This window comes from Lithohypha guttulata (genome assembly GCF_036872675.1).
Source record: "Lithohypha guttulata strain CCFEE 5908 chromosome Unknown scaffold_3, whole genome shotgun sequence".
Taxonomy (NCBI): Eukaryota; Fungi; Ascomycota; class Eurotiomycetes; order Chaetothyriales; family Trichomeriaceae; genus Lithohypha; species Lithohypha guttulata.
The window spans coordinates 1,253,603-1,267,978 of NW_027042752.1; the positions used below are offsets into that span (position 1 = coordinate 1,253,603).

The 14,376-nt window shown below is 49.6% G+C and overlaps 6 protein-coding genes across 6 annotated transcripts; 4 read left to right on the forward strand and 2 right to left on the reverse strand.

Annotated features, from left to right (window-relative positions):
* Positions 1-338: 338 nt before the first annotated feature.
* On the reverse strand, positions 339-1,796 carry LTR64_004236 (uncharacterized protein; the record flags this gene model as incomplete). The annotated part of the gene is made up of 6 exons (XM_064898583.1): positions 339-821; positions 870-1,066; positions 1,117-1,221; positions 1,362-1,477; positions 1,525-1,585; positions 1,637-1,796. 6 exons carry the CDS (start codon positions 1,794-1,796, stop codon positions 339-341), a joined length of 1,122 nt encoding a protein of 373 aa, XP_064754540.1.
* A 666-nt stretch (positions 1,797-2,462) lies between these two features.
* LTR64_004237 (uncharacterized protein) lies at positions 2,463-3,675 on the forward strand (the record flags this gene model as incomplete). Its single annotated transcript, XM_064898584.1, has 2 exons — positions 2,463-2,990; positions 3,043-3,675. The coding sequence occupies 2 exons, from the start codon at positions 2,463-2,465 to the stop codon at positions 3,673-3,675; spliced, it is 1,161 nt and encodes a 386-aa protein (XP_064754541.1).
* A 619-nt stretch (positions 3,676-4,294) lies between these two features.
* Positions 4,295-4,850, forward strand: ubc15 (Ubiquitin-conjugating enzyme E2 15; the record flags this gene model as incomplete). The annotated part of the gene is made up of 2 exons (XM_064898585.1): positions 4,295-4,541; positions 4,594-4,850. 2 exons carry the CDS (start codon positions 4,295-4,297, stop codon positions 4,848-4,850), a joined length of 504 nt encoding a protein of 167 aa, XP_064754542.1.
* A 1,701-nt stretch (positions 4,851-6,551) lies between these two features.
* Positions 6,552-8,777, forward strand: lcc1 (laccase, multicopper oxidase, benzenediol:oxygen oxidorectuctase; the record flags this gene model as incomplete). The annotated part of the gene is made up of 2 exons (XM_064898586.1): positions 6,552-8,234; positions 8,289-8,777. The coding sequence occupies 2 exons, from the start codon at positions 6,552-6,554 to the stop codon at positions 8,775-8,777; spliced, it is 2,172 nt and encodes a 723-aa protein (XP_064754543.1).
* Positions 8,778-9,613: 836 nt separating this feature from the next.
* Positions 9,614-10,675, forward strand: CRC1 (carnitine transporter; the record flags this gene model as incomplete). Its single annotated transcript, XM_064898587.1, has 1 exon — positions 9,614-10,675. The coding sequence occupies one exon, from the start codon at positions 9,614-9,616 to the stop codon at positions 10,673-10,675; it is 1,062 nt and encodes a 353-aa protein (XP_064754544.1).
* Positions 10,676-12,575: 1,900 nt separating this feature from the next.
* On the reverse strand, positions 12,576-14,356 carry LTR64_004241 (uncharacterized protein; the record flags this gene model as incomplete). The annotated part of the gene is made up of 2 exons (XM_064898588.1): positions 12,576-12,593; positions 12,674-14,356. The coding sequence occupies 2 exons, from the start codon at positions 14,354-14,356 to the stop codon at positions 12,576-12,578; spliced, it is 1,701 nt and encodes a 566-aa protein (XP_064754545.1).
* Between the last annotated feature and the right edge of the window lie 20 nt (positions 14,357-14,376).

A 14,376-nucleotide genomic window follows, 5' to 3' on the forward strand; every position in this document is an offset into this window, starting at 1 on the left:
ACAAACCATATTGCTTGTTTCGAACTATGTTACAGATAAAAGACTGCTTCCTACCAAGCAGTTGATGGTTCTGCTTGTCCAGATAGAATCAAGTCAAAGTCGCACACGTTGCTGCCTCATTTCGTCCCAGCACTCCAACATAAAGTATAATGCCTATTCATTCTGATATTTCGATCTTAATCCTTCATATTCTGTCGCCCGTGGGACACAGGACTTTTTAGTCGATCGATCTGACTATCTCTCAAATTGTTGCCATCGTATAGTCCTGTCGATAGATCGTACAGGCTCTACCGAAGCGTCCGGCTGTTTCTGCAGTGTCCCACACGTGACTCCTGCATTTAGATGGCATAAGCGGATGCAGCAACTGGCTCACCATCACCGGGCGCCTTCACAATTGGCCGAGTATGCTCAGCTGAAGAAGGGAAATCCGTGCTTGGGGCTTTGGGAAAATCTGCTTCCTTAGTGGCGAAGCTGGTATTGGAGGTGCTAGAAGCAGAATTGCTTGAAGCACCATTGGTAGCTGGCATAGAGATCTTCTGTCTGCTCTTGCCAATGTATTCTGATGCTAAACCAGCATACTCATTGGTGTAGCTCTTCACGCTCTCAGCTGCCTTGCTTGTGCGATCGGCGGTAATATCTCGGAGTTGTTGGGTCTGTGCAGTCACGACTTCATTTGCGTGCTGAAGCTGCGAGTCAATCAACTCCTTGTTCGAGGTGTAGACGAGCGGGACGAGGAAGACGATGCAGCTTGAGAAAAGAGCGAAGCCCCATGCTGGGAGAAGCTTGATCAGGTAGTAGCTCAGGAATGAGGCAAGGAAGGCCTGCAGATTTGTTAGCATTGTATGACCTTAAGTGGTAGAATCACTCACAATGGCAGTATTTGGGATGTTCTCGGCGAATATTATTCGCTGGCCTTCGATCACGAAGAAGTTGATCAGTTGTTCAACATCATCAAGTGTAGCCTCGAGGTTCTCTTTAGGAATTTTGTAGTATTTCCGGGGACGAACCGAGTTCGCGACGCTTGATCCGATAGTGAACTGCGCAGCAGCTTCGATGAGCGTGACAACTAAAGAAGGTTAGACTTTGCAAGTCATCGTTGGACCTGGATGTGCTTACTTCCAAGAATAGTCCATGTGCCCTTTAGGAACAGACGAGCAAGTGGTAGATACCGAGTGGAGAAAATGAAGATGATCAAACTGGCAAAGGTAATGCCGGTTGCTCCTGTTGAATGTAAGTAGGTATTCGGTATCACGTAGTAGTGGAAACATACTCGGATTCTTCCAGCTCAGCAGGTTAAAGAAGAAGCTGTGGTAATCTTTTGCTCGGTCAGTACTGGTCAAGCGTGGCTGTCTCATACTCACGGGTCAATGGAGTGTCATTTGCAGCCTTGTAGTTTGGCATCTTTCGAGAGTTTGCGAGGTCGGAGAACTCGTTGCCAGTCACAGCTGCTTGCTCCTTGACGGTTTGTGCGGCAGGACTACCATATGTCAGTCGTTTTCATTTTTCGTTTCACATTAAGCGTACCCATTGGCAATATCTTGAGCGAACTGAGAGTTTTGCACCGAATTGTAGGCATTGGCAGCATCTGTCAATTGTCAGTTTAATATCCAACACGTCTTGCAGGAAAACATCTCACTTGTCTTGACAGCATCAGCGAGGCCAGCAGCTTGCTCTTGTACATTCTGTGCCGAAGAATTGAGCTTGGCATCGGTTGTATTCGAGGTAGCTGAGTTCTTGTTCCAGAGGTTGTCAGAACCAGGGTCGATCTGACTGTTAACGTCGTTTAGGGCCGACATGTTTGTGGGATTTTCGAATAATGGTACGGATATGTTCGAAGGGAGTGGAAAGTTTGGTTGCAGATACAAGGCGGTTTCGCCAATTGTGTGATATGCAGAGTTTTTGAAAGGCAAACTTTGGTGGAAGCTGCAAGACAATAATGCAGAGAACACGATTGTTTCAACTTTGGTGAAAAAAGCAGGCTTGTGATGTTGGTCGCTCCTGACAGTGTGCATCACAACCTGCACACTATGACGCAGATCAGGAAAGTCCGCCTATGCACATTCTCACGAGCACGCGACTGCCATAGCACGGGCTACGCTAACATGTGCACAAACAAGGCACTGCAGGCTTGTCAGGTCAACTGTGGCAGTGACCGCTGTTTGACGCCAGGGGTGATATTTCCACCTATCAGCAGCCACCAGGTTTCAAGCTCAACCGTTGGGAGTTTGCCTGCACTAATTGGTCCGTGTACGTATGCTGACAAGCCTTGTGAACTGCTGCGCGGCCGAACAACGAGGCGATCATCGTGCTGAAAACATCCGCTTCCTCGCACCCCTACTGACTACAAAGAAAGGGGCCTTGCCACCTTGACATAGAAATCACTAGGATTCTTCCTGTATCTTTGTTTCCTTACTCGTAGTTCCAATTCAAAAGTATACTGGTTCTTTCGCAAACAGGCGACGATGACATTGGCACACTCTTTCACTAGGCGAGGCGTCAACCTTGTGCAGCGCTACAGTACAATGCGACAAGCAGACGATACCCCCGAAGTTCATCAGATACCTCCGTTCGCAGCTCTCATCTTTCTGCTTACTTGTGCCTTCTTTTTCGTCCTTCTTGCAGTCCTGTCCTACACGGCTGGCCACCTCATCCTTACCCTATGTATGGTCGAATCCTCTTCCACGACAGCTTATGTTCCGATAGAATCAGTCGAGCCTGTCGATGATTCACCGCCTGCTTACCAAGAGGATGGTAGCCTCAGACAGGACGATGCAGATGTCAACCTCATCAAGACACAACCCATAACTGCCTCTCTGAAGAAGACTGCCAGGCACTTGAGAGTCAGAGCTGGATACTTGTGGGTCTTTCGAGGGTTTTCAGCTTATGTTGTCTGGAACTTTACTCGTAGCATTGTGGTTGGAATGCTGTCGTCGGCGTCGAACAGTCCATTTCTCACAATCATAGCTGCTATCATCGCCGAAGTAGCATTGGTAAGCATTTTACACAAACGAGTGGATGCAGTTACTAATAAATTTACAATAGGCCAATATTCACATGACCTGGATTCATATTATCATTTCCGAGCCCTCCCCAAAAAGATGGTACCAACGAATTCCGACCCCGTATCTTCGGACCTGGAAGAAAATCGCTCCAGCGGTCGCTATCTGGGCAGTCACATCACAAGTCGTGACTATTCTTCCTCTGTTGGTTACAAACAGCTTTGGTGTATTGCGCCATATGAACGATCCATCATATCAACCTGGCATGAAAGAGGCATATGCTGGTGCTGGACAACTCTTCTTCGCCATGTTGCTGACTGTGTTACTCTTCGTCCTGCTTGACGTACCAGCGACGGTTGCAATGGTTCGAGTTGCAGCTAGCATGCTTCCCGAAGAAGACGAGACCATTGTGCCGTTTGATCGAACTTTTGGCGGTTTGACGACACCTGAGATCATTGGTGGACAAGGCAAGATCGGCATTGTCGAAGCGTGGAGATCGTTCAATTGGGAATGCAGAAGACGTTTACTAAAGACAGTCGTCAAGGTCGCAGCACTGATCATGGCAACATGGCTTCTATTCTCTATCGTTGCCATGATTGAAGCTCATACTTTGTTCGGTCCTGCCTTTGGCGAGATGATGAAGAGTATGCATGGTATTGCAAACAGGGGATCCTAGGCAAGTCATAAGAGTCTATACGCGATAGGCTGCCCGCGCAGGGGCAGATCCTCAGAGAACTTGAACATCATCTATACAGGCATGTATCTCTAAAGGAATTTACGGGATATAGTATCCAGACATTCATAGTCTCCAGTTGATTCAAAATTTGGTCATGATGCTGTGAGCTTGCCTCCTCTGCGTATTTCGTTCGTGCAAATACGCGGTTTGATTTTGCTGACAAGTTTCTCGCGTAATTAAGATCTGAACATTCTGTATCATGACATAAATGCCTGGGGCACACCAAGATCCACAACCGCGAGCCTGCTGACGTGCGTGCCACCTTCCAGAACACAAATTGGAGAAGCATCCCAGGCGCTTGACTCTCGACAGTACTGTAATGACCCTCATGCACTGACAGCCATCGCGCGCACATATTGCACTTGCCAGTAAAGAGCAGCTCTCTTGCCCAACACATCATTCTTAACGATTTCGCGACTAGCTACAAGAATTTGTCAATATAAACCTTCATTCGAAACCTCGACCAGTTGATACTGCCTTTCCTTCACACAGCGAATAGCCTCAAGCAAGCCCACCACAGCACACCCTCTGCACCCTCGAGCGAGGCTTCTTGAACAAAATGGCGACCTCCGCAGCTGGCCTGCTTGGCCGTCAGCTGAAACAGATGCAATCAGACAAGGACATTCCAGGCATAAGTTGTGGGCTCGTGGACAACAACGTCTTTGAGTGGGAGGTCATGTTGATGATGAGCGACGAATGCAAGTTCTATGGTGGAGGCTTCTTCAAGGCACGTTTGAGCTTTCCAAAAGACTATCCAATGATGCCACCAAAGATGAAATTTGAGACACCCATATTCCATCCAAATGGTAAGTCTGTTGGCCACAGTGGCAAAGAGCTGGGTAGCTAATTGAACGGCAGTGTATGACAACGGCGAAGTATGCATCTCGATATTACATCCTCCGGAGGAAGACAAATATGGCTACGAATCGGCCGCCGAGAGGTGGTCCCCAGTTCAGAGTCCCGAAACCATATTGCTGAGTGTTATAAGTATGCTGAGTTCCCCCAACGACGAGAGCCCAGCAAACGTGGATGCTGCAAAAATGTGGAGAGAGGATCCAAAAGAATTCAGAAGAAGGTGTAGGAAGGTCGTGAGGGAAAGTTTGGGAGAAGAGTGACACTTCAGAAACAGTTGATCTGAACTGTCGAGATTCTCACCATATATCGAGTGGCAATCCTGCCTGATACCACGACAACGTCATGGTTTTCCAAGTACTACTGAGCTTGAGCATGGCTCAATGAGCTCGGTGCACGACAGACTGTATCGTCAAGACGCTGGTCACAAGGATGCATCTCAAAGATTGCGTATGCCGAAGACCGATGCACACAATCTCAAGATTACAAGAACAACTGATACTGACAGCCAAATCCATCTTCCTCGTCAGTGTGACTTACACAACGTGCAACCACCCATACCTCACAACCACAACCTATCTTGCTCACCACGTGCCGCAGCTCCTTGACAGGCTGGATATTGTGTGGCATCCTGGTTCCTGACATCTGGATGCTGGACAAGGACGTTTCGTGTAGAGGACCGTCTAGCCAGGCGGACGTCAAGTACCCTCAAGGGGTCCCAATCTAATCTCAGCTGCGCCGATTGCACTCGTAGTAGATTTGAGATCCGACGGTCTGTCCGGTTCGCCGAATGATTTCAACCGGAATTATGCTGGACGTGCCTGGAAGCCGAAGGGGTGCGATGCACCGTCATATATGTATCGTATATACTCTGAGGTTACCACGTGTACCTCTTTGTCTTTTCCTATGCGCAGCAATTTCCGATGTACGAAGTTTTCGTTAGTTGGCTTGTCGCTACCTGGTGGCTGAGGTTTAGTACGACCATCACCAAATCTTTGCATTCGACCTGTACTCCTGAGAAAGTCCAGAGAGCCATCTCATCTTATAATGCAGCGCTAGACCTAAAAGAGCCACACAAGGCGTAAGCTGTTGATCGAAAGCTTGACAGCCATTAAACTCTGTGCTCTTTTCGGCACAAGCTCTTCCATCTTCTGGACCTCGCGCCTCGCCTTATTACACAACTTTCCCCTATCCTCGTCACTGCTGCCTCCCATTTCGCGTCATTGTTTCTGTGGGTGGTAACAGCACGAAGTAAGAGCGCTTCTATTGTGGGCCTGGCACCGCTATTCACGACGCTTGATGTCAAATGTGGTACCAAAAATTCGTAACGCGTGGCCAAAATACTTTCCTGCATCCTGACTCACAATTGAAGGCTAGGAACGTCTTCGGCGTTATCACAGTCTCTCTGCGAAGCGCGCCGAAGACTGAACACGAAGGACACGTTCATGCTGACAGCAGCAAAGACGTACAGTATGCTTATGGTGTATACAGGAACAGTTCACTTTCGAGATCGCTCGCTTGAGCAAAGCGAGCCTTGGCTATCGACCCGGAGTCTGGATGCATACCTCTATTCAATTTACAGCGACTGACAATGACACAACTTTCCAGACGTTGAGCCGAGCCGGTCTTTAATCAATATGTCCCTAGCTCTCGTACCTTCAGCACGAAGTGCCAGCGGAAACTGCCCACTGGTACATAGTCCGCCTACATGTTGTGGCGCTCAACTTAGAATTGAGGCTTGAGCTAGCACACGCCTCTGGGCTACTCACTCCGTGCTCCAAACACTCTGCCAGCACCACTCTGATATATGCTGTTCCTCTACTTCATCTCTGTTTCCTGACTTCCAGCGCCGCTCTCTATACGCTCAACTAACCAGTACCTTTGCCTTTCACTCGTTCAAGGCATCGTGTGCAGTCACTCTTTTAAAACTACTTACTTTTTGACTTTTGTTTTTCTTACTAATCATGAAGGTTACAGATATCCTCGTTGCGGCTGTGGCCCTTGCAGCAGGCGCCGAAGCGCAACGACCTGGTGCACAGAGACCAAATTTCGCGTCTCGAGTCTCGAGTTTCTTCGTTGGTACAACGCTGACAAGCAGACCAACAGCCAACCCGTTCGCGCCTTCAGCAGCGTCCTCATCGTCAGGCCTCAGAAACCTAAACATTCCTTCTGGCCAGACACAGACAGCATCTGTCACAAGCCTGGGTCAATTACCATCGATTGTTCCTACAATCCCATCAGCTACTTCCTCTGTCCCTCTCTCCACAGCTACCGTGATATCTGGTATTAACAGCACCACGGGCACGAATGTCACAACCAGCTCGAACACTACTTCGTGTATACAAGATGCCAAAAGCAACCCGGGTTTGGCAAACAGCGCTCAACACCGATGCAGTTGGGGTCCTGGATTTGATATCAACACCAACTATTATACCACATGGCCAAATACTGGCAAGACTGTCAAATACACCTTGACCATCACAAACGGTACGATCTCTCCGCAAGGTGACAGGAAGCTCGGTTTCCTTGTCAATGGCCAAAGTCCAGGACCTACCATTACTGCTGACTGGGGTGACATGCTCGAGATCACTGTAGTCAACAATCTGCAGCACAACGGTACTAGCATCCATTGGCATGGACTGGTTCAGCAGAACGGCAATGACCAAGATGGTATTGGTGGTGTCACACAGTGCCCAATTGCTCCGGGCGATAGCATGACATACAAATTCCAGGCCACTCAATATGGCAGTTCATGGTATCACTCCCATTTTTCGAGTCAGTATGGTGAGGGTGTTCGAGGTCCTATTGTCATTAACGGCCCAACTTCTGCCAACTACGACGTCGATCTGGGTACTGTCATGATCACGGATGATTATGCCTTGACTGCATTCCAGGAGACTTGGCTCGCATCTCGATTCGGACCGCCGACAGCTATCAACTATCTTCTCAATGGTCAGAACGTCAAAGTCGATGGATCGGCAGGACAACGCTCCAAGTGGACGTTCACTCCAGGACTGAAGCACAAGATTAGGATCATCAATGCTGCGGTAGACCACCAATACAAAGTTCAGATTGACCAGCATGATTTGCTCGTTGTCGCAATGGACTTCATCCCCCTTAATCCTTACAGCACCAAGGAACTCTCACTTTCAACTGGTCAAAGATACGATATCATTGTTGAAGCCAAGCAGCCAGTTGGCAACTACTGGTTCCGAGCTTTGAAGGCTGGTGATTGCTCCTTTGGTGCCAATGACGGGACTGGCAATGCCAACGGTATCATTTCATACACCGGTGCGAGCGGCGCTCTCCCAACCTCTAGGTTGACCACGACACACAGTAATGCCTGTGTTGACGAGCCCATCAGCGTACTGAAGCCTGTCTTTGCTCTCAACGTTGATTCTGCTCCTTTCACTTCGGCCGTCAGCAGCCTGGGCGTGGGCGTGGGCACTGTACGAACAACCAACGACACTGTTTTCCAATGGAACATCGGTGGTATCAGCCAAGTTATTGACTGGTCCGCCCCGGTTCTGCAAAGTTCAGTGGCTTCAGTCAACCAATTTGACACGGCCAGGCACATTGTGTCGCTCCCAACTGCCAACGTCTGGACATACTGGGTTCTCCAGAACCAATTCTTTGCTCCTCATCCTGTAAGTGCCTAGAATGCTCGACGAACGTACCCCAAAACTAACATATTTCCCTAGATGCATCTCCATGGTCACGACTTTTTCATCCTGGGAACCGGCACCGGCACATTCAGCGCATCTGCGAACCTCGGTCAGCTCAACTTCACCAACCCACCACGACGAGATACAGTCCAGTTGACCTCGCAAGGCTGGGCCGTCGTTGCATTCAAGACTGATAATCCAGGTGCTTGGTTGCTCCACTGCCACATCAGCTGGCATGCTGCTGGTGGTCTTTCCCTCGGGTTCTTGGAACGACCATCCGAGATCCCGTCCATGTACGGCACTAAGGTGAACTCGCAAGCCTACAAGAACACCTGCTCGAACTGGAAGACATATGCTGCTACCATGGTTTACCACCAAGACGACTCTGGCCTCAAGAAGCGTGAGACAATTGGTGGCAACGTCGAGCTCGAGATGGAAGTCATGGATGAGATGCCAGAGCGACGAGCACTAGAGAAGACAGTTGTCCGCCGAGAGGTCAGCCACTGGGGCAATCAGGCCTACTAAGTCGTTGTGGGATAGATGGGGCGTTCATGGGGAATCGAACGGCTGCGAAGCGAATAGTCTTTCCTAGGTTTACGGCTGTCGGCCTCTGAGTACAAGCGGTCGGGAGACACAAAATCCATCTATTGTGTAAATAATAAGATAATGTTCCGCTACGGTACTATAACATCACCTTGACGTTTCACGAGATAACTCCGTTGCCCGTTGGTCGTTCTCCAGAGATCTGATGGTGAGTCTCCCACTTCCATCGGACCTGCCAATCAACGCATGCGTAGCAATAAGCAGGGTGTTCTGCCCGCAAGCAGGGGCAGGCTCGCCCAGACAACCCCAGAAGGAAAAGCACAGACAATCTCGAGCCAAGCCCAGACCTCTTCGCCCCGGGCAAAATCCGAGCGCTGAAAATCAACCTCGGCGGAACGTATATCTAATCGCATGTCACTGCAGGTACGAGTCGCATGCACAACTGCGTCACAAGCTCTGAGATCGAGTTTGTTGTTCTTCCACATTGAAGCTTAAGCTTTGCGGAAGGTAGACAAAAAAGCCTGTCCCATCTGAAGCACGTTGTTCTGAACGTTGACGATTTGCATAATTATATAAGTACCCCACGAGGAGAGCTACTTCGTACGCGCCCAGTACAAGACTCTCTGCCTATACTGAGTTGTCCTTTCAGCTTACGGAAGCGAGCTACATCACATTGGCCAAGCTTGCAGCTGATCTCGAGACGAAACGCGTGGTCACCAACAATAAAGCTGACCACGACGACTAGGCAGCATCTGGGAGTTTTAGAGTATACTTCACTTACTGGCCGGAACTCGGGACTTTTCTGAATATTGCTAGCTATGGCACCGACCGTCCAGGACGTCAAGTCCTCCACGAACAACACACTTTCCTCCATACAATCTAAAGCTCAAGAAACAATATCGTCCATACCGACCTCCCGCGATGAATTACCTTCCAAGGAGGATCTCAAGAAGGAAGTCGAGCAAAGTGCTAAGAAGGCTGCTTCGGGTCTGAGATCTCTTGCAGCAGGTGGTGTTGGTGGTGTCTGCGCCGTCGTGGTCGGCCACCCTTTCGACCTGGTCAAGGTCCGTTTACAAACAGCTGAGAAAGGTGTATACACTGGTGCCATGGACGTGGTCAGGAGAACAGTAGCTCGCGAGGGCATGTTCCGCGGTCTATACGCCGGTGTATCTGCACCACTAGTGGGCGTAACTCCCATGTTCGCCGTGAGCTTCTGGGGTTACGACATGGGCAAGAAGCTAGTCGAAGCCACCACCGTCGTCCCAGTCAAAAACAACACGCCCCAATACAGCATAGGGCAGATCTCCGCAGCTGGCTTCTTCTCTGCCATACCCATGACACTAATCACCGCACCCTTCGAGCGCGTCAAAGTCCTACTACAAATCCAAGGCCAGAAACAGCTCGCTCCAGGCGAAAAGCCAAAATACTCCGGCGGCGTCGACGTCGTCAGACAACTCTACAAAGAAGGCGGCATCAAATCCGTCTTCCGCGGCAGCGCCATGACCCTAGCAAGAGACGGCCCAGGCTCAGCAGCCTACTTCGCAACCTACGAATACATCAAGCGCACACTATCCCCCAAAGACGCAGAGGGCAACGCAACCGGCGAACTAAGCTTGTCGGCCGTCCTCGCTGCCGGTGGTGCAGCTGGTGTCGCTATGTGGATACCTGTCTTCCCAGTCGATACCATCAAGAGCAGGATACAGACTGATCCTGGAAAGCCGACTATTGGTGGTACAATCTCGCAGTTGTATGGCAAGGGTGGCATTAAGGCATTCTTTCCTGGATTCGGACCGGCGTTGGCGAGAGCTGTGCCGGCGAATGCTGCTACTTTCTTGGGTGTAGAGTTGGCGCATAAAGCTATGAATAACATGTTTGGATGAAGTGACCGTTTGGAATGGGGACGAACCATGACGAAGGACGAGAACTATCTTGATTACACAAGCACTGCACACGAGCTCCGAGTTCATTGAGAGAGGTCGAGTGAACGACGACGCTACCCTGGAACAGCGAATGCTGGAGATTCGAGCGATCAGCCGGTTTGTACGAAGGCCAAGAATTTTCGAAACTGCTCGTCGAGCAGGAGCCACGATCTGGATTGATCGGCAAAAACGTCAACGATGATTGTTACAATTCTCGTCGCCGCTTGTGTCAATTGACGTGCGTCGTGTGCAGATGTAAGGTTGCATAGTCCTGAGGTACTTGCGACTGCACAGCAGAACTCGATTTTCGCAACTGTTGGAAACTATATTCAGGTAGACATACTTGTGCAACCATGGGTCGGATCTTCGCAGCAAATCTATGCTCTATTCAACTTATCTCTTCCTTACCTCTTTAACGGTTCTCTTCACTGATATCGATAGACTCTTATCCTGCTGCGAATTCGTCCATGTCCAATTCAAGACTCCATGAACGCTCCAACGCATTTACGACTCAACCAACGTCTCCCAATCTTCAAGTTCTGTCTCTCACCTCGATCCATGCTCCATCTCCAGCCAAGGATACTATACCTCGCCCACATGCCTCTCCTCCTGCCTCCCAACTTGTCCCTCAAGCCACTGCATCCTCAACTCAAACTGTCTCATTTCCTCATCGAGGTTTGCACCAGCAGATCCATCGAAATAGTTCTCTCGTACCGTGGCACGGGCGTTGGCCACTGTGTATATCGCACAAGAGGTGCTGGAGTCGTGTTCTGTCTTTGCATGGGTTGTCTTTCTTTTCTATCTGGTCCGGGTATTTGTTCCGACCTACTCCGTCGTCCTGACAATTGTGGTGCTGGTGGTGGCTGCGGATCTTGTTCGCTTGATGCTGTGTGGGGCATAGGATTCCATTTCTTTCGTGTCTTCTTGAGAGGTTTCGGAGCTGGTATGCTTTCTTGAGGATTCGGCGCCACGGATTGGTTTTGCGCAATGGTGTCAGCGATGTCTGAGGAGTCCAAGACAGGATCGAGATGATTGTCTGCGAGGTCATTTTTGGGTTGTGGTTCGCGCTGAGGGAGGCATGTATGAAGATTCGGAACTTTTGTGTTGATCTAGGCTGTCCGTGCAGCTGTATGCCATGTGGTCATTCTTTGGGGTGAAAGAGTGATTCCATAGTTTGTATGTGGTGCCTGAGTAGATTGGTGCTGCAGATGTTCTTGTGAATGTTCTACGAAGGCCATATGAAGTGGTAGACGACTGTTAAATTGACATGTCACGAAATAGGTATTGGCGATGTCCTCACTGAACGCGAAGGTGATGTCAAGGTTGAAACGAAAACATGTGCAGCTGATCAGAGTGAAAGACGAGTTTAATGGAGTTTAGTATCCTCGTCGAGAACGGGTCGAAGTAGCAAGCGAACCGTTCCTGCTCGATTATATTTGCAGCGTAGAGCAGGAAGAGCTTCAATTTCACTTAGGTCGCTCCTTCATTACTTCTTCTATAGTCACAGTCCTGTCTGCCAGTATTTTACAGCAACAGCCAACTACCCAATACCAATGCACCCTCAAAAAGACAACCAAGAATCAGCATCACCAACCCAATAACGAGTCCAGTAAGCACCCTTCCCTTCGAGTCGATCTTCCAGTCAGGCCGTCCAAACTTCTGCGTGGTTGCAGTCACATAACTCTCGTTTCCGCCAGGTCTCGTCCCGGGCACACCAAAAATGACCCAAATAATGCTTCCAACTACAGCTTGCAACGCCACCATGAAAGTTAAGAAGGCAATCACACCAATCCTGTACTCGTGCTGAAAGGACAACGTTAAAATCCTATTGCTTTCCGTGTCGGTAGATTCATTGCCCATTCTAGAAGCCGTCGATAGGCTAGAGCTGAGATTGCTTGGCCAGAAGAAAGATCTTACAGGTGAACCGACCGTTGCGTTGGCTTGAGTAGTGGGACTTACCTGAGGTTCTGAGTTGTCCTTCGAGGATAGGAAAGGTAGACGTGGCATGGCTGGAGAGTAGACAAAATGGAACGAGCTCGCATCCGAGATTGTACGGAAGCGCTTGTTCTCCTCGTTACAGTCTGTGCTATCGGTTCGATTTCGACTGCCTTGGCGACTATGACCTAGACTTCGTGTTCGAAGGGAGGAGAGACGGTTTAGGTTGTCGATCTGTCTGACGGGTGCTGGATGCATAAGGCTGGAAGAAAGACGAGATGCTGACTGGGGATTATTTTTCCGGAGCCAGATGACCCATGCCTTACGCTTGTGGCCATAATTTGGGTTAGACAAATTCCTCATAAAGTCAACACCGTTGAATTCTGAGGCGTCATAGTTGGTCGGAACAGTCACAGAGACGTAGCCGAGTCGCCGTACCAGAAGAAATAGTAAACGAGTTGAGCCTAGCAGCTGCTTTGTATACGCTGCTCTGATTTGATTGAAGAGCATCTCGTCATCAAAGGTACTTTTGCCAGCGATCTGAATCTCGATAGTAGTACGTGCGCATGGATGTCGCGACAAATTAAGATCGATGAACAGTACTTCTGGTCTCTCTGGGGAGGGAAACCTGTCCTTTGATCCAGGCGCAGCAGTAAAGGAGACTCCTCGTCTTGCCTTGTCTCTACCTGCCCTCGATGTTGGTGCCTTCATTTCATTTTGTTTCTTCTCAGCGTCAAAATCCAAGCTACTGGCGTCGCTGTTCATGCGAGCTGGATAGGGTGTAGTGACTACTGATTCACGAAAAGTGCTAGGTCCATCACGATCGTGGTTCTTAATGATGAGGTCGGCAGGTCGAATGGTAACACGGCGACTCAATCCTTTGCCCGGTAGCGGCAAGGGCGATGACATTGTTCTATTGATTGCTGGCACAGGTGCAGTTTCGTTGTGGTCCTGGTTCGAACTAGAGACAGTAGGTATATCTGCATCGACGATTGATGGGTGGATTGAGTGTACAGTGCCACCAGTTGGTAATCCTGGGGTATGGGCCGGAACAGGTTCAAACTCACTTGGCCCTTTATCGGAAGCAGAGTTTGCTGTGGTGTCCTTCGAGCTAGCTGAGATGGCAGACTGAGAGACAGCGGAACTTCGGCGATCGACTGTAGCATCTTCCTCTCGCGGGATACGTGCACTTGGGCCACCTTGATCGTCGGTCTCATCAATGCTATCCATATTTTTCACCTGCAGGCGTGCCTTTTTCGTGTGTTTGTGCTGGACGATCTGTGGCTTGCTGGCTCTGACGCTGCTTGCTCGGCCAATGATTGGAGCAGTATCCTCCTCGAACAGATGTTCCGGTTCTGTAGCAGTCTCCAGAGACGCTTGATCTTCTTTTCCGGAGACAGACGCTGCCTCGGTGAAAGCAGCAGTATCCGCTAGTGCAGCAAAGATATCCTGCTGAGTACTGCTGTCCGTGCTGCTCCCAGAAGCTTCCTTAGCTGGGCTGGTGCTGTCCTGCGAGAGTTTTGTGGTAATCAGGTCGTGTTGCGACAGGCTTCCGCTTAGTAGTGGGTCGTTGAGCACTGCTTCAGGAGTTTTGTTGACTTTTGTCTGGCTATCTCTCTTAGAATTTAATTTGCGGAGTTTTTGCATCTTCCCCAACGATTGACGTCTTGAGAAGAGTCGTGTCGGACTGGCTGGCACAAAAGGCATGGTCGCAAGAATTTCTAAGC